Genomic DNA, 22,242 nt, shown 5'->3' with positions numbered 1-22,242 from the left:
CACAGCCCCCCTCCTCTATTTCACAATCCCATTCTTACATCAGTGTCCTTTATATCACAGTTCCCCCTTCACATCACACTTCACAGCAGTTTTATTAGTGTTCTGAACCCCTCTTCAACCCCCTCCCCAACAGTGGGGTCCTCTGCCCCCCCTTCACATAAAAGTCCCCTGCAGCTCTGGCCCCTGTTTACATAAAAGCCTCATGCAGCTCTGGCCCCCTTTACATCACAGACCCCTGCAGCTCTGCCCCCCCTTTAAATCACAGCCCCCCTGCAGGTCTGGCCTCCCTTTACATCACAGCCCCCCTGCAGGTCTGGCCTTCCTTCACATCACAGCCCCTCTGCAGCTCTGGCCTCCCTTTACATCACAGCCCCTCTGCAGCTCTGGCCTCCCTTTACATCACAGCCCCTCTGCAGCTCAGGCCTCCCTTTACATCACAGCCCCTCTGCAGCTCAGGCCTCCCTTTACATCACAGCCCCTCTGCAGCTCAGGCCTCCCTTTACATCACAGCCCCTCTGCAGCTCTGGCCTCCCTTTACATCACAGCCCCTCTGCAGCTCTGGCCTCCCTTAACATCACAGCCCCCCCTTACTTCACAGCCCTATGCAGCTCTGCCCCCCCCTTTACTTCACAGCCCCCTGCAACTCTGCCCCCCCTCCCCTCTACATCACTGCCCCCTGCAGCTTTGGCATCCTTCACATCGCTGCCCCCTGCAGCTTTGGCCTCCTTCACATCACTGCCCCCTGCAGCTTTGGCCTCCTTCACATCACAGTCCCCTGCATCTCTGCCCCCCCCCCCCCTCCCCATTACATCACAGCACCCTGCATCTCTGGCTCTCCTTTACATCACTGCCCCCTGCAGCTCTGGCTCCTCTTTACTTTGCAGCCTCCTGCAGCTCTGGCCTCCCTTTACATCACAGCCCTATGCAACCCTGCCCTCCCCTTCATCACTGCCCCCTGCAGCTCAGATCCCTTCACATCACTGCCCCGTGCAGCTTTGGCCTCCTTCACATCACTGCCCCCTGCAGCTTTGGCCTCCTTCACATCACTGCCCCCTGCAGATTTGGCCTCCTTCACATCACTGCCCCCTGCAGCTTTGGCCTCCTTCACATCACTGCCCCCTGCAGCTTTGGCCTCCTTCACATCACTGCCCCCTGCAGCTTTGGCCTCCTTCACATCACTGCCCCCTGCAGCTTTGGCCTCCTTCACATCACTGCCCCCTGCAGCTTTGGCCTCCTTCACATCACTGCCCCCTGCAGCTTTGGCCTCCTTCACATCACTGCCCCCTGCAGCTTTGGCCTCCTTCACATCACTGCCCCCTGCAGCTTTGGCCTCCTTCACATCAATGCCCCCTGCATCTCTGCCCCCCTTTACACCACTGCCCCCTGCAGCTCTGGCTCCCTTTACATCACAGCCCACTGCAGCTATTCCCCACCCTTCACATCACAGCTCTGCAATTTCCTACCTTACTCAGTTACACAGAGCAGGAGGTACAGCAGCACTACATGAAGCCTAGGTTCACACTGGTTCCATGCAGACATTGCATGTGATTCGCACAGCAATCGCACCGCATTCCCGTGCACATCAGATGTGATGTCCGTGCGGTGCAATTTCAGCCATACATTTTGTACAGCTGAAATCACATCCACACCAAAATGGTGCAGGACCTGTTTTACCCCCCCGCACCTGACATGCATCACAACGGTGTTCACACCCCTGTAATGCGATTCTAGCAATCGCACTGTGTTATGCGTTCTGTTTCGGGGTGTCGTTAAGATAACATTGACACCCACAACAGACTGTGTGGACGCCGTGCAACTGCAATGAGATGTGGAAAATGCACAGGATTTCCCGCATCACAAAAGTGTGAACCAGGGCGGAGAGCAGGAGCGGGAATTGCTGGAGTTAATTTTTCATATTAACAGGCTGGTGATTGGTTGCTAGGACCGTTCAGCATCCCAGCAACCAATCACCTGCTGTTTAATCTGGAAAGGTAACTTGTGCAGCTCCCGCCCTCCATCTAGTGTGCAGTGCCTCCAGCTTTGTGTGCAAAACTGTTCTTGCTCCCGCTCTCCACTCTGCTGTGAAAGTGACAGCAGCGGAGGCAGGGAGGAAGAATTGGCTTCCAAATGGTGAGACAGCCACTGTCCAGATGGGACCATGACTCGTCCCGATCCAGACCGCGGTCACCCTTTAGTAAGGCCTGGCATATCTGATTGCAAACTATGCATTAAAGCAAGGTTTTTAAAGCATGAATAAAAACATAATAAAATATTTAGATTAAGCTCATCTTTCACAATAATAATGATAAACATTAACAAGGCTTTAGATACCTTTTAAGATTGCAAAATCAATGCACATGCCACAAAGCAAATAACTTTTAAATGCTCTGAACGAAGATATCTTTAAACATTGCAGAATGATCATACAGATTTTACTTAGTATTTACAACTAACTGATAAGAGCAAAATATATTAAAAAGAACATTTAGAGAAACTGGAATGTTTCAGGATTACCCCCGATTTTGATGATCTTTCTTCATCAGAGTTTGAGTCATCGGCCTCAACTGCTTTCTTAACCTCAGGGTCCGGTTTGGGCCTGTCTGCTTTGCTTACTGGTTTTTCTTTGACCATTTTTTTATCTGTGTAACAAGTGACTGGGTTGCTAGGATTAGGTGGAGCACGAGGAGAGGTTGTTGAAACCGCAAGTCCTTTGGAGTTGCCTTTTTTTGGCTTTTTACTGCTAGATTTGGGAGAGTCTATGTTTGGTGGTCTCTTGCTGGAAGGTTTTGCATCAGAAGGACCCCCTTTCGGAGACATGTTCTCCAGTTTGGGTTCTTTTAGGGTCAGTTTTTGTTCCTTGAAGGCTACTTTAACAGGTGCTTTTTCTTCCTTAGGTGGTTTGTTCTCAGCTGGTTTTCGAGAGGAAGAAGATTCTTTAACTGGTTTACTTATGTCACTTTCCTTGCTTTTACTTTCTGAATCTTTCCTCATTCGTTCTCTATGTTCTTTTGTTACTTTGTGGGGTTTTGATGCTTTGTTGCTGTCTTTGCTGCTTTCCTGTAAACAGAAAATTGCATTATAAGAAACTCTTTATAATGGTAACAAATCTGTTGTGATAGATTAAACTAGAAAATGGCAAACATGCAAACCTTTGAAGGATGCGATGATGGCTTTGCTTTCTTTGGATCGGAGAATGCAGAGAGAGGAATTGTAGGCAACATGGGGTAGTCTGGACTAGGTCTTGATACAGTTTCTGCTCCCTCTGGCATAACCATCACCTTAAATATAAATGTTGCATCAGCAGACAAACTTGGTACATAATCGTGGACACATTCAGATCTTCTATACTAAGGTAACGCATGCTCATTATAAAGCCTGTGAAAACTTCCTATCTATGCACAACTAGGTGATCATTCCAAGGTCAAAAAGTACAACTATCAAAATGTGGGTTAAACTGTTTCCATAAGAAAGTCAAACAGGAAGTTATTTTGTGGAGTGCTGGGGTGTATACTTGTAATATTAGTAGTTATTAACTTTATAATATAAGCTAACTTAGCAGCATAACAGTACTCATAGGACACAGCTAGAAATGGGAAGGCCTGGGGAAAAAAAAAAATTCATTTTTTTAATGGAAAAATTGGAAGAAAAAAAAAAAAGTGTAGAATATGTTCTTTTACAATGATAATATATTTATGACATGGTATTCAAACTATATAACATGGAGACCTTAATGAAAGATTTCTGAGACTTTATGCAGAATCTTAAACTATTGCAAGTTCTCTCAGCTGAAGACAAGCAAATCCTGGAATACAGTTCAAGTAACACTGTACTTCTCAATGCAGTTCTTGAACAAGAGATATATGCATTTCTGACACTCGGGGGCACTGCAGGGGAAAGGCTTCAGTTTAGTTTGCTTGTTTTTCCATCTTGTACCCCCTACAGTTGGGTGATTGTTGGGATACAGTAGATAATGGTTTCTGTCCGCTCAGGCCTTAATTGACAGGTAAGAGGGTAAATTTGTCTGACAAATTAGTTTATCTTATTTAACGTTTAAATCAGTGGTCTCAAAGTACCAGCCCGCGGACTGGTTATAAATGGCCCGCAGGCAGGGCCGATCCTGGACATTTTTGCACCGCAGAGGGGGGAAGCGCCGAGGAGCTTTGTCTCCATGTCCTCTCTGCTGCATGCTGCTGCAGCCCAGAGAGAGAACAGAGCGGAGGAAGGAGCAGGGGAAGGATCCGCCCATCGCCCCGCCCACCTAGGCACTGGTGCTCGATCAGAGCCCCGGATCCAGGGTCCTGCTGCCACCTCGGGGGGGGGGGGGGGGGAGAGATTGTGTCCTTCTCTGGTTGCCCAGTGTTGAAGCCAGGAGCTGACTTGAGGAGAGGTGAGTGAGCCATCACACTGAGGCAAGTCCTTAGTGGGGTGACTGGGGTAGAAATCTGTGTGTGGGGGGTATTTATGGAGTGTGGGGGGGTATTTGTGCAGTGTGGGGGGGGTTTGTGCAGTGTGAGGGGGGGGATTTGTGCAGTGTGGGGGGCAATGCTGGGTTCATTAATGTGTTTTGCTGACATCAGTGCTGGGTTTAATAATGCGTTTTGCTGACATCAGTGCTGGGTTTAATAATGCGTTTTGCTGACATCAGTGCTGGGTTTAATAATGCGTTTTGCTGACATCAGTGCTGGGTTTAATAATGCGTTTTGCTGACATCAGTGCTGGGTTTAATAATGCGTTTTGCTGACATCAGTGCTGGGTTTAATAATGCGTTTTGCTGACATCAGTGCTGGGTTTAATAATGCGTTTTGCTGACATCAGTGCTGGGTTTAATAATGCGTTTTGCTGACATCAGTGCTGGGTTTAATAATGCGTTTTGCTGACATCAGTGCTGGGTTTAATAATGCGTTTTGCTGACATCAGTGCTGGGTTTAATAATGCGTTTTGCTGACATCAGTGCTGGGTTTAATAATGCGTTTTGCTGACATCAGTGCTGGGTTTAATAATGCGTTTTGCTGACATCAGTGCTGGGTTTAATAATGCGTTTTGCTGACATCAGTGCTGGGTTTAATAATGCGTTTTGCTGACATCAGTGCTGGGTTTAATAATGCGTTCTGCTGACATCAGTGCTGGGTTTAATAATGCGTTTTGCTGACATCAGTGCTGGGTTTAATAATGTGTTTAGCTGACATCAGTGCTGGGTTTAATAATGCCTTTAGCTGACATCAGTGCTAGGTTTAATAATGCGTTTAGCTGACATCAGTGCTAGGTTTAATAATGCGTTTAGCTGACATCAGTGCTGGGTTTAATAATGCCTTTTGCTGACATCAGTGCTGGGTTTAATAATGCGTTTTGCTGACATCAGTGCTGGGTTTAATAATGCGTCTGCTGTTAGGGTCTCAACTGCTAACTCACTTAAAGCAAACTTGGCTCATCTAACACAGAGCAAACACTGCCAAGCATCTGGCAGTAAGCAGTGACTGGTAGCAAGCAGTAACTACAACTGTATATAGTTTATTGTTTTTGAAGTTTGAAAGTTTGCATGCGGCCCCCATGGGATATGAAAACTTGTCATGTGGCCCTCAAGCAATCTGAGTTTGAGACCCCTGCTTTAAATGATTCCTATGAATGTTTTCCACCATCACAGCATAATGCTTCCCTATAGTCCGGTCAGTAAATTGTTTTTTCTTTTTCTCCTCTCAGTAAAATGGTTGAGACCAACATCTAGAGTTTGGAAACATTTCCACAGTGCAATTTCTGCTGAGAGCAAAGCTGCAGATTGCAAATATTGTGAGAAGAAATATTCTTTTCCAAATGCTACAAGGATAACAAAACACCTCCTGGCATGCCAGAGGGCACACTTTATGGAATGTAATAAGGACCAGAATGAAAATGCAAGTAGCATTTCCCTCCAGAGTTCTCATTCCAGAAACACTCCTTCTGCTGCTTCTGGATCATCATAAAGTGTTTCTTCACCAGCAGCATCTTTAAGTGTAACAAACCACAACCTCACAAAAATACACAATACTTCCTTTTCTAGATAAAATGACACCTAAAAATCAGGAGAACATTCATCAAGTTCGTATAAGAGCAATAGATGCTTCTGGATCAGCATTGTCCATAACTGAAAATGCATATTAGCAGAAAGCTATTAAATTATTATGAGGTAAAGGGGGGGTGATTAACTGTTCTCATGTATGGATGAAATGTCCTTAACATATACCATCCTTGTTATTCCATTTGTAATAAAAAATACAATTTTAAAAAGCAAGTTTAGTTTATTTACTGAATAAGCTGTACTTTTAAATAATACTTTTATATACACTGCATTTCACGTTACCAGTGTAACAAAATTACTTTTAATTTGTAAAACTGAGCCACACTGAACTTTTTTTTTTTTTTAATTTTTCTGAAAAACAGGAAAAAAAATATGTTCTCTCATGACTTCAAAATTTCTGGAAATTTTACATCCTTACAAGTACCTTGATATCTTTCAAAATATAATCAATTTTTTAGCTGTGATCAAAAAAGTGGGTCACACTTTTTTTCATGTCCTATAAATATCATTATATAACATCAAACTTTTGGAGGAAATTAAAGTGGTATTAAACCCAAAAACGAAAATATCATTTATTGCAGATTACCAATTTTTGGATGTGGTGGCTGCATTTGTTTTCTTCTTTCAACTTTTTTTTACCTGACCAAGCTATCCAGCAAAGGTAGCAGTTAACGGGTTGAGACAACCCATTTACCATCAACTGTGTGCTTATAATGAGCAGCTTTTATTAATTTACTATATGTAAAACCTTTATCCCAATAGGAAAAAAATGTACCGTATTTTCCGGCGTATAAGACGACTTTTTAACCCAGGAAAATCTTCTCAAAAGTCGGGGGTCGTCTTATACGCCGGGTGTCGTCTTTTAGGGCGGGTGCTGAAACTTCCGAGCCGGACTGGAGAATCTGAGGTTGCCGCATATGGTGGGGGGAGCTCAAAAACGGCCGCAGCCACATCCCCGCCGTATGCACGACCGTATGAAAGCAGCAAGGGCGGCGCTGTACAAGTACGGTAGAAGAACCAGGATTCGTGGAAAGAAGTGACAACGTGAGAGATAGAGTGGCGCTGTGCCCAGAAAAACACACCTCTTTCACCCGTCTGGCCCGCCCTTGTATCCTATTACCTCCTTCTCTGCCTCTCAGATCTCGCTCCTGAGGACTGCAGTGAAGCGGCGTGGGCTCGCATGTGCAAGATCTGAGAGGCAGAGGAGGAGGTAATAGGATACAAGGGCGGACCAGAAGAGTGAAAGGTGTTTTTCTGGGCACAGCGCCACTCTATCTCTCGTGTTAAGTCACTTCTGTCCACGAAAGAGGTGTGTTTGCGCTACCACTCTGATAGTCTTGGAGACAGGGAGGGCTGTCCCAAATATCCCAAACTCTATATTTTAACTGGAAAAGTTGGGGGTCGTCTTATACGCCCAGTCGTCTTATACGCCGGAAAGTACGGTAACTGCTTCTAAAGTGTTGTGGAGTTCAGCTTTAATGCATATAACACTACCCTCTCCCCAGACTGATAAGTGCTGCTGTCCAAAATGTATTTCTGTTGCTCCTCCACCCAGAGTGGAGACACCCTAAGACAGGAAGCGTGTTACTGGTCAGATCACCATGTATCATGTACACTGGGCCTAAAAAATGCTGCATTTACAGGCAATTTACGTTTTGTTTTCTGTTTTTTTCCAGCCTTTAAAAGCACTGCTATGTTAGCCTATGTGTCCATGAACACCTAGGCATTCACAGGTGTATTAGAAGAAGTGTTAAAAAGGCTGATAACAAAAAAGGATCAAAAAGCATGTTCAGGAGAGGAGCTAAAGAAACTCTGAACACACCTAGACGAGTTTAGATGCGTTCAAGTGTTAATGCATTCCAATGGCCAGAAAAAATTAGTATTCCAGCCAATGGAATCCATTAATGTTCTCCCTGTGCCTGCGTGGGTTTACTCCGGGTACTCCGGTTTCCTCCCACACCCCAAAGACATGCTGGTAGGTTAATTGGATCCTGTATAAATTGTCCCTAGTATGTATGAATGAGTGAGTTAGGGACCTTAGATTGTAAGCTCCTTGAGGGTAGGGACTGATGTGAATGTACAATGTATATGTAAAGCGCTGCGTAAATTGATGGCGCTATAAAAGTACCTGAAATAAATAAAAATAAATTAACACTTAAAACGATTGACACGTCTTAACATGTGTGCAATATGTGGCTTTCCTGACAGAAGTTCTGGTGTATACAGGAGCCAAGCAAACGCCCTGTGTGTATGAGACCTAAAAAGGAGCACAATTGCAATTTTTTACTTTTTTTTTGTTTAAGGGATTAATACCGCTTTAAGTAGTGCTGATCATCCATATATATTGTTGTATGTTGGAAGACAGGCATAATCAGTTTCATACTTTCTCCTTGGCCCCAATTACATGGGCGTTCCAATGTATTTCTATGGGCAAGCGTATGTTAGCAAATGATTATCCGTTGACATCTGCCTTAGTTCACCCCCATTTCTTGAAATGGAAGAAAGCCCCATTTTTCTTCAGTTAATAAAACGGAAGCAGACCTAAATGGTTGTCAAACGGACAAAAGATCAGTTTTTGTATTGGTTGTTAGGAGCCGGCGTTGTAACAACCAATGACTCGTCAGCTGTCAGTTGAATGTATAAACAATTCATGCCAAAATACAAATTTTGAAAATAAATAAATAAAACAAACAATATGTGCCCCCCCCCCCCCCCATACAAGGCCCTTTGGATCTGGTATGGGTTTTACAAAAAAAAAAGGCATGGGATCCCCACTAAAATCTATACCGGACCCTTGTCTAAACATGCAGCCTGGAAGGCAAGGAAAGGGGGGGGGGTTGCGAGTGTGCTTTGGGAGGACAAGGGCCTCTTCCCCACAAGCCTGGCCTGGTGGTTGTGGGGGTCTGTGGGCGAGTAGCATATCGGAAATTTGGAAGCCCCCTTTGACAGATCCAGATTCCCCCCCATGTGAATGAGTATGGGGTGCATACCCCTACTCATTCACCTTAAAAAAAATAAAAATAAAAGTGTAGTGTAAAAAAACACAGGAGGCGTTTTTTGACAAGTCCTTTATTAAGAAAACAAACAAAAAAAAAAGTTCCCCTGGTGCAGATCCATTGTCATTTACGATGTCCGTTACTACCGCCGACCCGAACGCCACCCGACAAATGACCCCACCATCTGACAGCTCTGCTGTCTGATAGTACATAACTAAGAGGTGTCGGATCAGTGACCCAGCCCCCTTGTGGTGTCATCAACCCAGCATGCCCCTGGTTGATGACATCGCAAGAAGGCGGGGTCATCCAGACCTCTTTTTTTTCGGGTCGGCAGTAGCGGAGGGCATCATGATTGACGATGGATCTACATCAGGGGACATTTTTTTTTTTAATAAAGGATTTGTCAAAATCTGGTGTTGTGTTTTTATTTAACTTTTTACACTTTTTTGGTGAATGAGTAGGGGTACTATGTACTCATGTACATAGGGGAGCACAATCTGGGGGCTCCCTTGTTAAAGGGGGCTTCCAGATTCGGATAAGTAACCCCCCGCACCGCCATGACCACTGGGGGCCAGGGTTGTGGGGAAGAGGCCTTTGTCCTCATCAACGTGGGGACAAGGTTCTTTGGGGGTTCACGTCCCAATGCTCGGATAGGGGTCTGGTATGGATTTTGGAGTGGGGCTCCCCTTAGAATCCATACCAGACCCAAAGGGCCCGGTATGGATGGGAGTTTTTTCCCAGAATTTTTAATTGCCAGCAATAGCTTTGTTTACATTCAGCTGTCAAGTCATCAGTTGTTAAGGACGTGGCGGCCGGCTCGCTCCTTAGCAACCAGCTATTGGACAAATAGAATTTGAATCAGTCGATCAATTTTCGACCAATTCAAAATCTAACTGTTCAAAATATTTGAAGTTCATTAGAAAACAGATGTAAAAACGGTGTACACAACAAATGTAAAAACTGAAGTCCGGATGTGTTTTTCATCCGATTTTCTAACAAAAAAAACATGACTGAACAGATGAAGAAAACAGATCGCATGTGTGAAAGGGGCCTGAAAACAGACTTTTTCACCAATAAACATGAGTTTGTAAGAAGTCCTGAAGGTACTGTACCTGGGTATACATAGTTCACAATTTCTTGTCAGTATCCATTAGCAATATCATAATGGTTCCTTCTGTGACAACTTACGTGTTACTACAAATCCTTTGTAGTCCCCTCTGACTACTTACCCCTCCTGCTTTGAGCAGCTTCCTACGGAATTCCTTGGTTGGATTATTGAAGGTCAGCTTCTCACAGCGCAGATGGTTTACTGGTGGATTTCCCTCCAGGTTTAAAAACAAATCATATGTAAAACACACCTTCTTGGGTTCTTCCTGCACAAGAAATAACAATAATTGAATATTGCAATTTTTTTTAAGCCAAAGTATAAAAATAATGAAGAAAATCTATAACTACCTTATTTTTAAAGTATACTTCAATCGGTAAAATGAAGCCAGCATATCCACTTTCTTCTACTTTGTAAGGGGGTTCCTTGCACACTACAAGAAATAAGATTCAAATGTGGCTGCACGAACCAAGGTAAGTCAAATACACCATTAACCATAACTCTGGGATACGAATGCATCTGGGATAGGCTGTGAACATCTAAGGCTTCATGTACACGGGACGTTTTTCAACTTCTCCTGAACGAAGTAACTTGACAGCTAGAAACCGGCGTCTAAAAACGCCCGTTTAGCTGTGTTTAGTTGCGTTTGGGTCTAGAAGCGTTTGAAAAAGAATGTACCGGTATTTAATTTTTTTTCTCCCCAAGATAGCCAAAAATGAAAAACGCCTGTAAACGAAACGTGGCTAAATGCGAGTTACCGCGTTTAGCATTTGAAATGCTTCTAAACACAGCTTCTGAATGCATTTTTTTGGGTTCCAAAAAAAGCCTCTAAATGCAACTGCCTAGAAACGACTATAAATGACCCTGTGTACATGTACTGATAAGATAACATAGAGGAGAGTTCAGGAGCAGTTGAAAAAAATGCCCAAATACTCCTAAATGTCCGTTTACCAGCAGCAGTTTACATGAGGCCTAACATACCTGTCCTTCTCTTACTCCTCCGGATTCTGCAGAAGCCTCGGTTAGCTCTATAGCTTGGGTATCAAATGACTCCCCATAGTCTCCTATAGGGAATTTTGTTACCAATAAATATGCTATGAATAAAGACACAGCAGGACCTGGTGGAATGAGAGTATGGCTCAGAATCTTTAGAAGACAGAGTGCTGAAAAGCAGGCACAAGTGAGATGCACATCTCAGAATCACCTACCTTCTCTTTAGTTGTAGACTCTCACTTGCATTCACATTGATCTGTATTAGCATGTGTTTCCCATTAAAATCGATAGAAATTAGGGTTGCTCCGATACCAGTACCAGTGCTGATACTAAACATTTGCACAAGTACTTGTACTCGTGCAAAAGGTTCCGATACCTAAATTCGATACCTTTGCGTTTCACACTCCTGCACTGCTCCTGTGTGAACCCAGGCTTGTCATAGTGACTTCAGCTTGGGCTCACAGAAGAGCGGTGCGGGAAACCACATGTGATTTGGTCAGAAATCGGACTGCTTTCCTGTTCAAATCACATGCGATTCTTTGCAGTGCAGTTTGAGCCTATTCATTTTGTATAGGCTCAAATCGCACTGCACGGTATAAATAACTGGAATCAACGAGTACTTGAGCACAAGTATTGGTACAGGTAGTCGCTCTTAAAAAACGGGTACCAGTGCATCCCTAATAGAAAACATGCACCAACATGCATATTGTGTGTTGTGATACACATAAATTCACGCCAATCCTAACTGATCAGAGTTTTGACATAGACATTTTTTTTTGTGGTTGCTGTTTATTTTAACGGAAACACGTGTACTAAAACAGACTCATTGACTACCACCTAAATGTTTAATAGGAAATTAACCTTATTAATTACTTAGGTTTCTTGCACATGAACGTAATAATTTACTGATCCTTTTACTTCGGAACTTGTTGACAGAAAGATCCTGAATAAAATGTTCTATAAAGACTTTGCATTAATGTGCATATATGTATACATGTGTAAAATTCTTCTTCATCCTCTCCTTCTATCTGCCAATGTTGCAATATAAACACACACACACACAAATTACTGCACTCAAACATATATTCGATTTTATCTTACAGTTCAGTACTCTTTACTGTATTACTGATCTTTATGCAGCCGTGTGCATTGTTCCACAAACAATGATGTACCCGAGTTCAGATTAGTAAAAAAAAGGTTTTGTTTTATGCCAGTGTGCAAGAGGCCTTCCTGAAGTACAGCTCTTTTTCCAATGTGTTGGAATGTTTCTCTCAAGCTCATCATTGTAATGAATCAAAACTTAAAGATACTTACCACGTTTAGGTCTGGGAAAGCTGTCATGAAGCCTGAAAACCACCTTTTCCACAAAATGTTGAATGTCAAACTGCTCGGGCCCGCGAACAAACACCATCCAGTCATGGGTAAATCCATCAGTAGTTGGCTTCTTCCTTAGCTGAGCACGATGTCCCAGCTCCAGCTTCACCTGAACAGTGCACTAGAAAAAAAAAATGTAAAAAACTCTCACCAAGGAGTCCAACATTTTGCATGTAAGGTTATGCCAAATATCAAATAAACTAAGTTCCAAAGCTTATGCAGACCTAAGCTAGAAAGGCTGTGACAGATGTCTTTGCTTGCCAATGGTCACAAGTTGCATCCTAATTTTAAAAAGGCAAAATGTGTTTTTAGGCTTGTTGAAAATTGCACACAAGTAAATAAAATAAATGCGTACAGACTTATATGTAAGGCAATTTTGCAAGCCATCCCTGTGTGTGTCAAGTACTCTTACCTACTGACTCTCATTAGTTATCATTCATTCTAGAGTTCTGCGGTCTTGTAATAAAAAATGGGTCTTAAGTATTTTATTTTTTGGTACAATAAATACCTATTGCAGAGAAATAAAGCTACCCACTGCCAAGATGCAGCCATATACAACCCAATCGGTTGGAAGCATCATTAAACAGTACTAGCCCATTCTATAGAGGTAAACTGCACATCAAAGCAGAGACAGGCACACACACATATGACAACACAATCCAGTTACATTTTGTAGTTGTCATGTTGTACAGAAATCAAAGTACAATAACCGAATGTGTACAATGGTGTTAGATCCTCTAGCAGCTATAGATATCAAAGGTAAAAAGAAAGTATCCGAGAGGCTATGCTGTCCCTGAGCAGGTCGATTTTCACTGTTTTATTCTGCTGATTGGTTGCTATGAAGCATCACAGACTAAGCAAATTCATTCCTCATGCACTTTCATAATTGAGGCCCAACGTTCTTTATCTGTTTGCAGAAACCTTCACATTTACATGTTCCTAAGCCAAAGAGCAAATGGTTAAGCATTCTGGTAATTTCTGAGGCTTTGTTTAGGTTGACACGAGACTCAATGTTCCTAAATTCAATTACCATTAAAGAGATTCTTTACTTTAGATGAATTGTGTACATTTCTGATGTGTAAGAAGCGCCATCCTACAATAGCTGACTGGATTTCTAAAATGCTGTGTATGTGGAGATGGATCCATGAAAATAACAGTATACACAACCATATACTACTGCACATCATTACATTATAAAGAATTTTAAAAAAAGTAGCAAGGATGAAAAAGGAAGTACTGATTTTCTTTCGGTTCCCAGAAATGTTTGTAATGGTTTCCTAATTTCTTGTGTAAATTCACACTTCTAAAATGAAAATGCAGCCATCACATCACTAGTGACATTAACATGCTATCAGTGAAAGGGTTAACTACTCATGCTCTTTATAGAATAATCTAGAACATAACAGTTATCTTTCAAAACTTGAGATGTCCCCAGTTATTCGCCCATCTGTACAAAAAGAAAGGTTGAATGGCTGTAATACAAAATAAAGATTCTGTCTCTATTGGAATAATAGACATTTTATACTGTATATTGGTTCCTCTAAAACCACAGCGCCAGAAAAATGATGGAAGTCATCGTATCATAGGAAAATGAATTTAGCATTAAAGAGAAATGGTAGGCAGATGACTAAATACCCTCTTGTGACATCTAGCCATTTAGATACATTTCTCACATTGCCAGTGACACAGGTGACATTGCTGATTCAGCAACTCCGCTTTCCTTGTCACCCTCCACCAGTCATCTCATTGGACAAAGAATCAGCATCACTTCTGTCCACTGAGCTGACCCGGCAGAATGAAACCTGACCCAGCAAGAGAACTATACAACCCATCCTAGAATTTACATTACAAAGAAGAAAGTCAGGAAGTGAGAGAGAGATAACCTCATCCATGTCCTTTTAGATTACAGCTTAGTGTGAAGAACTCCAATTTTATTATACTAGAAAACATTAGCAGAAGTTTCCATACAGACTGCTATAAGTTACATTCTTCAAACCATTTAACTCTGTACACTGTGCTGTACATGACATATTCCAGTGTTGTATGTGACATACCCTGGGACAGCCTGCTCCTTACACTGTGCTGTACATGACATACCCTGGGACAGCCTGCTCCTTACACTGTGCTGTACATGACATATTCCAGTGTTGTATGTGACATACCCTGGGACAGCCTGCTCCTTACACTGTGCTGTACATGACATATTCCAGTGTTGTATGTGACATACCCTGGGACAGCCTGCTCCTTACACTGTGCTGTACATGACATATTCCAGTGTTGTATGTGACATACCCTGGGACAGCCTGCTCCTTACACTGTGCTGTACATGACATACCCTGGGACAGCCTGCTCCTTACACTGTGCTGTACATGACATACCCTGGGACAGCCTGCTCCTTACACTGTGCTGTACATGACATATTCCAGTGCTGTATGTGACATACCCTGGGACAGCCTGCTCCTTACACTGTGCTGTACATGACATATTCCAGTGTTGTATGTGACATACCCTGGGACAGCCTGCTCCTTACACTGTGCTGTACATGACATACCCTGGGACAGCCTGCTCCTTACACTGTGCTGTACATGACATACCCTGGGACAGCCTGCTCCTTACACTGTGCTGTACATGACATACCCTGGGACAGCCTGCTCCTTACACTGTGCTGTACATGACATATTCCAGTGTTGTATGTGACATACCCTGGGACAGCCTGCTCCTTACACTGTGCTGTACATGACATATTCCAGTGTTGTATGTGACATACCCTGGGACAGCCTGCTCCTTACACTGTGCTGTACATGACATATTCCAGTGTTGTATGTGACATACCCTGGGACAGCCTGCTCCTTACACTGTGCTGTACATGACATACCCTGGGACAGCCTGCTCCTTACACTGTGTTGTACATAACATATTCCAGTGTTGTATGTGACATACTCTAAGTCAGTCTAGTCTGTAAAGTGTGCTGCATGTAACACACTTGGGCTACACTGTACTGAATGTGACATAATCCAGACCATCTGATTTTCCATGCCATGCACTATGCTACTTACTCCACACTGATACACTTTGTATGCCATACTTTACGTTATATATTCCATATCATTAATTAATGCCAATTCTATTTGTACCACTAGGTCTTCTAATTCCAAGCTATTCAATGAATTAGAACTATTTTACAAGAATAAAAGTCCTGACACAAAAAAAATATAATACCATATGTGATTTTACCTACAAGTGATCATGCTACAAAGCCCCAAACTAGGCTAAACCCCCCCTCTAACCCTTGCTACTGCGGGTTTATTTCTTCTGTCCTTGTAAAGCCAAATATACTTGTCTAATATCTCCCTCCAGGTCCCTTCACTGACACCAGTTCCAGGTGGGGGGGGGGCTACTGACCCAACGCTGAGATGCCCCCCCCTCCCAGATTACATCATCTCCTGGACTCTAAGAGGACTCCATCACTGGACATCCAATAACTGCCCATGTTATGCAAGCGAGAAGTAAATAGAGGAGAAGACTTGAATGGCAATGTCACATGACTGTGGCCTTTTTTTTTTATTTTAATCAAGCGATCAGATAGAGGCGGGTGGGAGGAAGGGGTTGCTGGGGATTAAAGATTAGCCCTCTCCCATATTCAGATTTTAGCCTGGCCCACCTCTCTTCTACAGTCTGCTTGTTTGGCCCGCTCTATCCCTGTATGTCTGCATGCCTGGCCTGCTCTTAATTCACATTTTAGCCGACTTGGCCCATTTTTTCTTTCTCTTTTTACTTACTTGGCCCACTCTATCCTTTTCTGTCTAGCCCATTCCCAATTTAAATGTTTGCCTCCTTGACCCACCATTTTTTTTATGTTCTTTCTTGGCCCACCCCTTCTCTTTTCCCAACTACTTGGTCCACTTTATTATCCTTGCCTGTCACTGTGCTTGGGGCCCTCCAAAATTTCAAATTTTCTCCCATCTGACCCACGCTATCCTCGCCTGTTAGCATGCCTATTCCACTATCAATTTTAATTGATGCGTGATTGGTCCATTCACTACTTCTATTTCTTCTAGTTCGGCCCATAAGTCCCCCCTTTTGCTGCTTGTTTGTGTCACACAATCATCCTCCTCCTGCTGCTTGCTTGGCTCACCCAGTCTCTCTTTGCTGCTTGCTTGGTCCACTTAGTCCTTCACTTGCTGTTTGTTTGCCTGGCCCACCAAGTCCTCCACTTTCTGCCTGCTTGCCTGGCCCACCCTGTCCTCCCATTGGTGACCGCTTGCCCGACCCAATCTTACCTTTGCTACCTGCTTTCCCCACCTAGTCCTCCCATTGCTGCCTGCTTGCCTGGCCCACCCAGACCTCCCATTGCTGGTTGCTTTCTCTCGCCCACTCAGTCCTCCCCTCGCTGTTTGCTTGCCTGATCTACCTTGTCTTCCTCTTGCCAACTATATGCTTAGCCCACTCTTGTTCTCCCCTTGCTGCTTGTTGGGCCCACTCTTTCTACTTGCTTTTTCTTGTCTTCTCCCCAATTCCCTTTCTGAACTTAAAATGTAAGTAACCTTGCTGTCTTTTGCTTCAATACTTTTTGAGTCTCTAATCTAGAATAGGTATGCAGCAAGTAAACTCGAAACTCCTAATCTCCAAGCTTGTCCCAAGTCAGGGACTCAAAATGCTGAAGATATTGGATCAGCAACGACAGTTAGGCAACCAGGAAGTCAGTAATAACACCCTGCATAAATCCTATATACCATGTGGCCATATTAGGTCAATGATGCGACGAGTATTCCCACCCTTTGTGTATTTGCAGCAGTAGAGCTGCAAATGCTCTGGCTATAGTTGCCAGGAGAGTTGGGAGTGACCGCTGCCATCCAGGTTCAGTTTAATCAAACCTGTGTTTGTCCCTCATGGCAACTAGGGATGAGCTCTGACGGGTTAGAACATGAGTCCGGAGCTATCCTGCTAGTAAGCAGTCAAAGCTGGCAGCCAATCGTAGGTGGTGCAAAGCGGCGAATACCTCTGCCACCCATGACTGGCTGTCAGCTCTGACAGCTTCCCAGTGGGATAGCTCAGGCTGGTTCGGACTCGTGTCCAAACTAGGGATCGACCAATATAGTTTTTTTGGTGCCGATATGATACCAATATTTCAGCCTCCTCTCCTGCCGATATTTTGTACATTAAAAAAAAAATTTACACTGTCATTTTACATTTTTTTATTTTTAATCACTGTTATTGCTGTCACAAGGAATGTAAACATCCCTTGTGACAGTAATAGGCATGTGAGAGGTACTCTTTAGGGAGAGATCGGGGGTCCACAATAAATCCGACCATCCGCTCTAAACAACAGTACTGGCAGCTGCATGCATCACCCTGATAAAACCCCTTGAAGCAATATCGGTCTAGTTTGATACCGATTTTTTAGAAAATGCTGATATCGGGCTCCGATGATCAGCCTTAGCGATAATCGGTCAATCCCTAGTCCAAACACACATAGCTCATCACTACTGACAACACTAAACCCCTACTTCACAATTAGAGGCAGTGTTGTCAGCCCGCCATGTGCATTTTCAGTGATGCTGTACCTACGCAGACCTACCTTGTTATCGCTGATAAGTTAAGCCCTACCACCCACCTTCAAGGGTCTATATCAAGAAATGGAAATGCATTGCTCACCACTGTCACACGACTGTTGTTTTTATCAGAAAAATGAATGAAGATTGGTCTGCATGTACTAGGTGGAGAGCGCTAGATTACTCTAGCAGAAACGTCTCCTAAACAAGGCAATCTATTATACATACAATCAGGGCTGCTGATAAGGCAGTACAGCCAGCCCTCCTGTATGAGGCCTATTTCCCATCAGTTCAACAGGGTAGCCTGGGCACCTGACGAGCAGCTGTACCGCTTTATTGCCAAAACCCATCCCTCTGTGGAAAGGAGGAGAAGCCAGCCGCGCTGCAGAGGGAGCCACAGCGAGATTGATTTACGGTATCTGCATTTACTATGCTTCAGTTTGTGAATGCACATGAACCTTCTGTACAAAGCACTTCCTGTTCATTCATCTCCAGTGAAGCTGAGGCTGCAATGAAAGGGACTGAGGAATCACTTTCTCAAAAGCGAGACATGAGAGGTCTGTTTATATCACCAAAACACTCTCAACAGGGCTGTTAAAAAAAAAAAAAAAAACATAAAAAAGAATAAATAAAATTGTAAAAAATAATTTAAAAAAATAATAATTAAGGGCTCCTTCACATGCGCTTTGCTCTCTGAAGAGCAATCTGCATTTGGATCGTTCTCCATAAAGTGTTTGACAGGCAGTAAGGAGGCATCGTACCGCCTCCTGACTGCCTGCTTCAACCCTGCACTAGTGGGCAAAGCAGCGCCATTCACTTGAATGGAGTTATAATCCTGGCCGTGACTACAAAGCAAAGCATGGTGCCCGCAGCATGTGTAAACTAAGGATGAGCTCAGACGTGTTCGCAACTCCACGTGCCTACCAAGAAGCTGACACTCCGCAGCAATAATCACAGGCAGTGAGACATTTCCCAATCCGCGGCTGAACAGATCAGGAAATGTCTCACTACCTGTAATTAGTGCTGCGGAGTGTCAGCTTCCTGGCGGGCGCAGGCACGTGGAGTTGTGAACACGCCTGAGCTCATCCTTAGTATAAACCCTCCAGCCGCTGACTCTGCAGCTTAAGGAGATAGTGGTTATGGGGAGGTAAAAGCGCACATCAACCCTAGGGTTTTATCGCTCCACTCCCCATCCTCACATGTGAGTGAACCCTAAGGGCTCATTCACACGGGTCCTTTGGTCATGTAAATGAGTGGTTTGTTTGCTGGAGCTGCCTGTTAGACCCCATACACACTATACAAATTTTGTTGTCCGATTTCCTTTAGATTTACCAAAACCATGTAATGGAAGGGCCTACCCGATTGCATACAAATTTAAACTCTTAAGGTTTGACCTCATATTATATGGAGAAGAAATTTTTTACTTATCATCTAGCATAAATTCTGCACCACATCCCCTAGTAGATAAATATATAATTCGAGGAATAAGGTTTTTTGGGATTTTAAAAAGGTGCACATTTACAACAAGGTTATTTAGAAAAAAATATGAATTTATTAGAAAAAATATTAAAAACAAACATCCAAAGACAAATATTTGATATTATAGTACATTTACAGGTGCAAACTGATTCGATCTCTACATGTTTCACCCTGGTTATTGGCTTCTTCAGGAGACTTTTGATATCAGGCACAGTATACACTGGAAATAGAGTTTTTAAGAAAAGATAACATAATAAACAGTCAAAGTACATAAAAGAACTGTTATCTTATATTTTCTTAAAAACTCTTTCTATTTCCAGTGTATACTGTGCCTGATATCAAAATTCTCCTGAAGAAGCCAATAACCAGGCGAAACATGTAGAGATTGAATCATTTTGCACCTGTAAACGTACTGCAATATTAAATCTTCATCTTTGGATGTTTGTTTTTAATATTTTTTCTAATAAATTTATATCTTTTCTAAATAACCTTGTTATAAAAGTGCACCTTTAAAATCCCAAAAATGGTATTCTTTGAATTATATATTTCTCATATTATATGGTTTTGGTAAATCTGAAGGAAAAGAAATCTACAGAAAATTGTATAGTGTGTTTCCAGCTTTATTCTATGGGGATGCAGTGGCTGTATGAACACAGCCGCAGATCCTAATCTGACAGGTGTGGACGAGTGGCCACGTATGCACACCGTCTGTGTTTGAGGCCATTAAAGGATCAGCTCAGGCGTGATCGCAGCTCCAGAGTCCGCCAGGAAGCTGACACTCCGCATCGCTAATCACAGGCACCGAGACAATTCCCAATCTGTGTAGCCGCAGATCGGGAAATGTCTCACTGCCTGTGATTAGCGCTTGCGAAGTGTCAGTTTCCTGGCAGGCGCGGGCACGTGGAGCTGCGAACGTGCCTGAGCTCATTCATACACCTGCACCCACACACCTGTCAAATTCAGACTTGCGGCTGTGTTCATACAGGTGCAGCATCCCCATAGGATAACATAGGCTGCCTGCACACAGCCTCAGCCACATAAACCTCTGATTCATGCTACATCACCCATACGAATGAGCCCCAACACCTCATTTACACACAGAGCTTTATTTAGGAACTCAGTACAGCGTTGTGTTTTAGATTTGGCAGGAATTGTGGAAGTTATGTTGTGTTTGTGTCCACTAATATTGGTTTTAGTTTATTTTTAGTGAAAATATTGGTTGTGTCGAGTAGATTGTACGGGGCCCCGGGATTTCTCCCAGCAGCCCTGTATACTATGAGGAAGGTCCCCCTCCTTCATAGGGGACACCTGAATGGTGCACACAATGATGTTCTCATTCAAAGTAGATGGCTGGCAGGTGTGAAAGTGACAAATGACAAAAGGCTGGAGCCCCCAATGAATGGTGTCCTTCTGCTGGGGCCCCTCTCCTCAGTATAGGGCCCATTCTTCCTCTATACAAGTGGCCCACACGTTCCCATTGTTATTCTCCCCTGCTCTGACATGACAATGACCCGGCTCTATGTACCTGGCCCTCATTCTCCTTCTATCAGACAAGCTGCTCTCCCCCTCTCCCTCACTGATTCTCTTGTTCAGTACCTGACTGTCCATGTCTCTGCGCTCAGATGGTTTCCTTCCTCTCGTGCTCCTCACGGCGCCTACGGCCTCATCCTCCCCTATTACGGCCCTTATGCTTGCGGCTTGTTCAGCACAACCAGACCAAAAAAAATATAGAAATGCACCGAATCCGCGAACTCCACACAGCCCCCCGAATAGGCCCGAAACCCCCTTCTGCGCTTAATGGATCAATCCGCCTGCCGATGCCACAGCCGGGATACCGGAATGTACCACCTTGAATCTGACCAATCCGTAGGTTGGTGTAGGCGGTGCTTCCTGTCAGGAAGAGATTACAGAGAAAGAAGCAGATAGCAAATCGATCCGATAGGCGGAGAGGCTGTGACTGACGTCTAAGTCCGCCAATAGCTAGTGCTCGAGGGTTTCCATAGTAATAGCAGGTTCCGGCTCCACATTCCGAGATTTATCGCTCCGCCTCCTTTTTTTCTCGAAGAAGTGATTTCTTATTAAGTGGGGTTATTGTGTTGTAGGGAGAGGCGTCTTGTAATGTCTCCTTCTTCTTATATGATTAGGGGTTATGTGTGGACTTTTCCTCTACATACTTCCCTAAGACTTACATTATTAGGAATATATGTGTATATACAGTATATCTCTCTCTCCACACTTACCAGACACTTTATTGGGTTCAATTGCTCCGTAATACAAATTGCTAATCAGCCAATCACAGGGCAGCAACTCCACGCATTTCGACATCTAGACGTGTTGAAGACGACGTGCTTAAGTTCAAACTGAGGATCATAATAGGGGAGAAATGGTATTTAAAGCGGAACTTCAGTCATTTTTCATCTTTCCATCTATTAAATCTTCTGCCCTTGTTGTTTTAACTTTGGATAGTAAAACATTTTTTTTCTGCCAGTAAATACCTTATACAGCCAACTTCCTGTTTTTTTGTTTGGTCATTAGCCTAGGCTTATGACATCATGTACAGCTCTCTCTCTCCTGAGAGTTTGGAAGGAAGGGGATGAATCATAAGAGGGCCAATGAGAGCTGCAGAGCTGGAGGTGTCCCTCTGTGTGCATAGCTCCCAACTGTCCCTGATTTGGAGGGACTATCCCTGAT

General features: G+C 43.5%; 1 protein-coding gene across 1 annotated transcript in view; it reads right to left on the bottom strand.

Moving 5' to 3' along the window:
• Positions 1-21,483, bottom strand: part of MLLT1 (MLLT1 super elongation complex subunit) — a 62,615-nt gene extending 41,132 nt beyond the window's left edge. The window contains exons 1-6 of the mRNA XM_073599091.1: positions 21,148-21,483; positions 12,461-12,641; positions 10,504-10,586; positions 10,278-10,421; positions 3,150-3,278; positions 2,515-3,057 (exon numbers count right to left, since the gene is read on the bottom strand). Of these exons, the coding sequence (XP_073455192.1) occupies positions 2,515-3,057; positions 3,150-3,278; positions 10,278-10,421; positions 10,504-10,586; positions 12,461-12,641; positions 21,148-21,159 (1,092 nt within the window). The 5' untranslated portion in view covers positions 21,160-21,483. The remainder of the gene's footprint in view (positions 1-2,514; positions 3,058-3,149; positions 3,279-10,277; positions 10,422-10,503; positions 10,587-12,460; positions 12,642-21,147) is intronic.
• Between the last annotated feature and the right edge of the window lie 759 nt (positions 21,484-22,242).

Source organism: Aquarana catesbeiana, linkage group LG01, assembly GCF_042186555.1.
Source record: "Aquarana catesbeiana isolate 2022-GZ linkage group LG01, ASM4218655v1, whole genome shotgun sequence".
Lineage (NCBI taxonomy): Eukaryota > Metazoa > Chordata > Amphibia > Anura > Ranidae > Aquarana > Aquarana catesbeiana.
The sequence above is the reverse complement of the archived record's forward strand: the minus strand, read 5'-3'. Positions and strand labels throughout refer to the sequence as shown.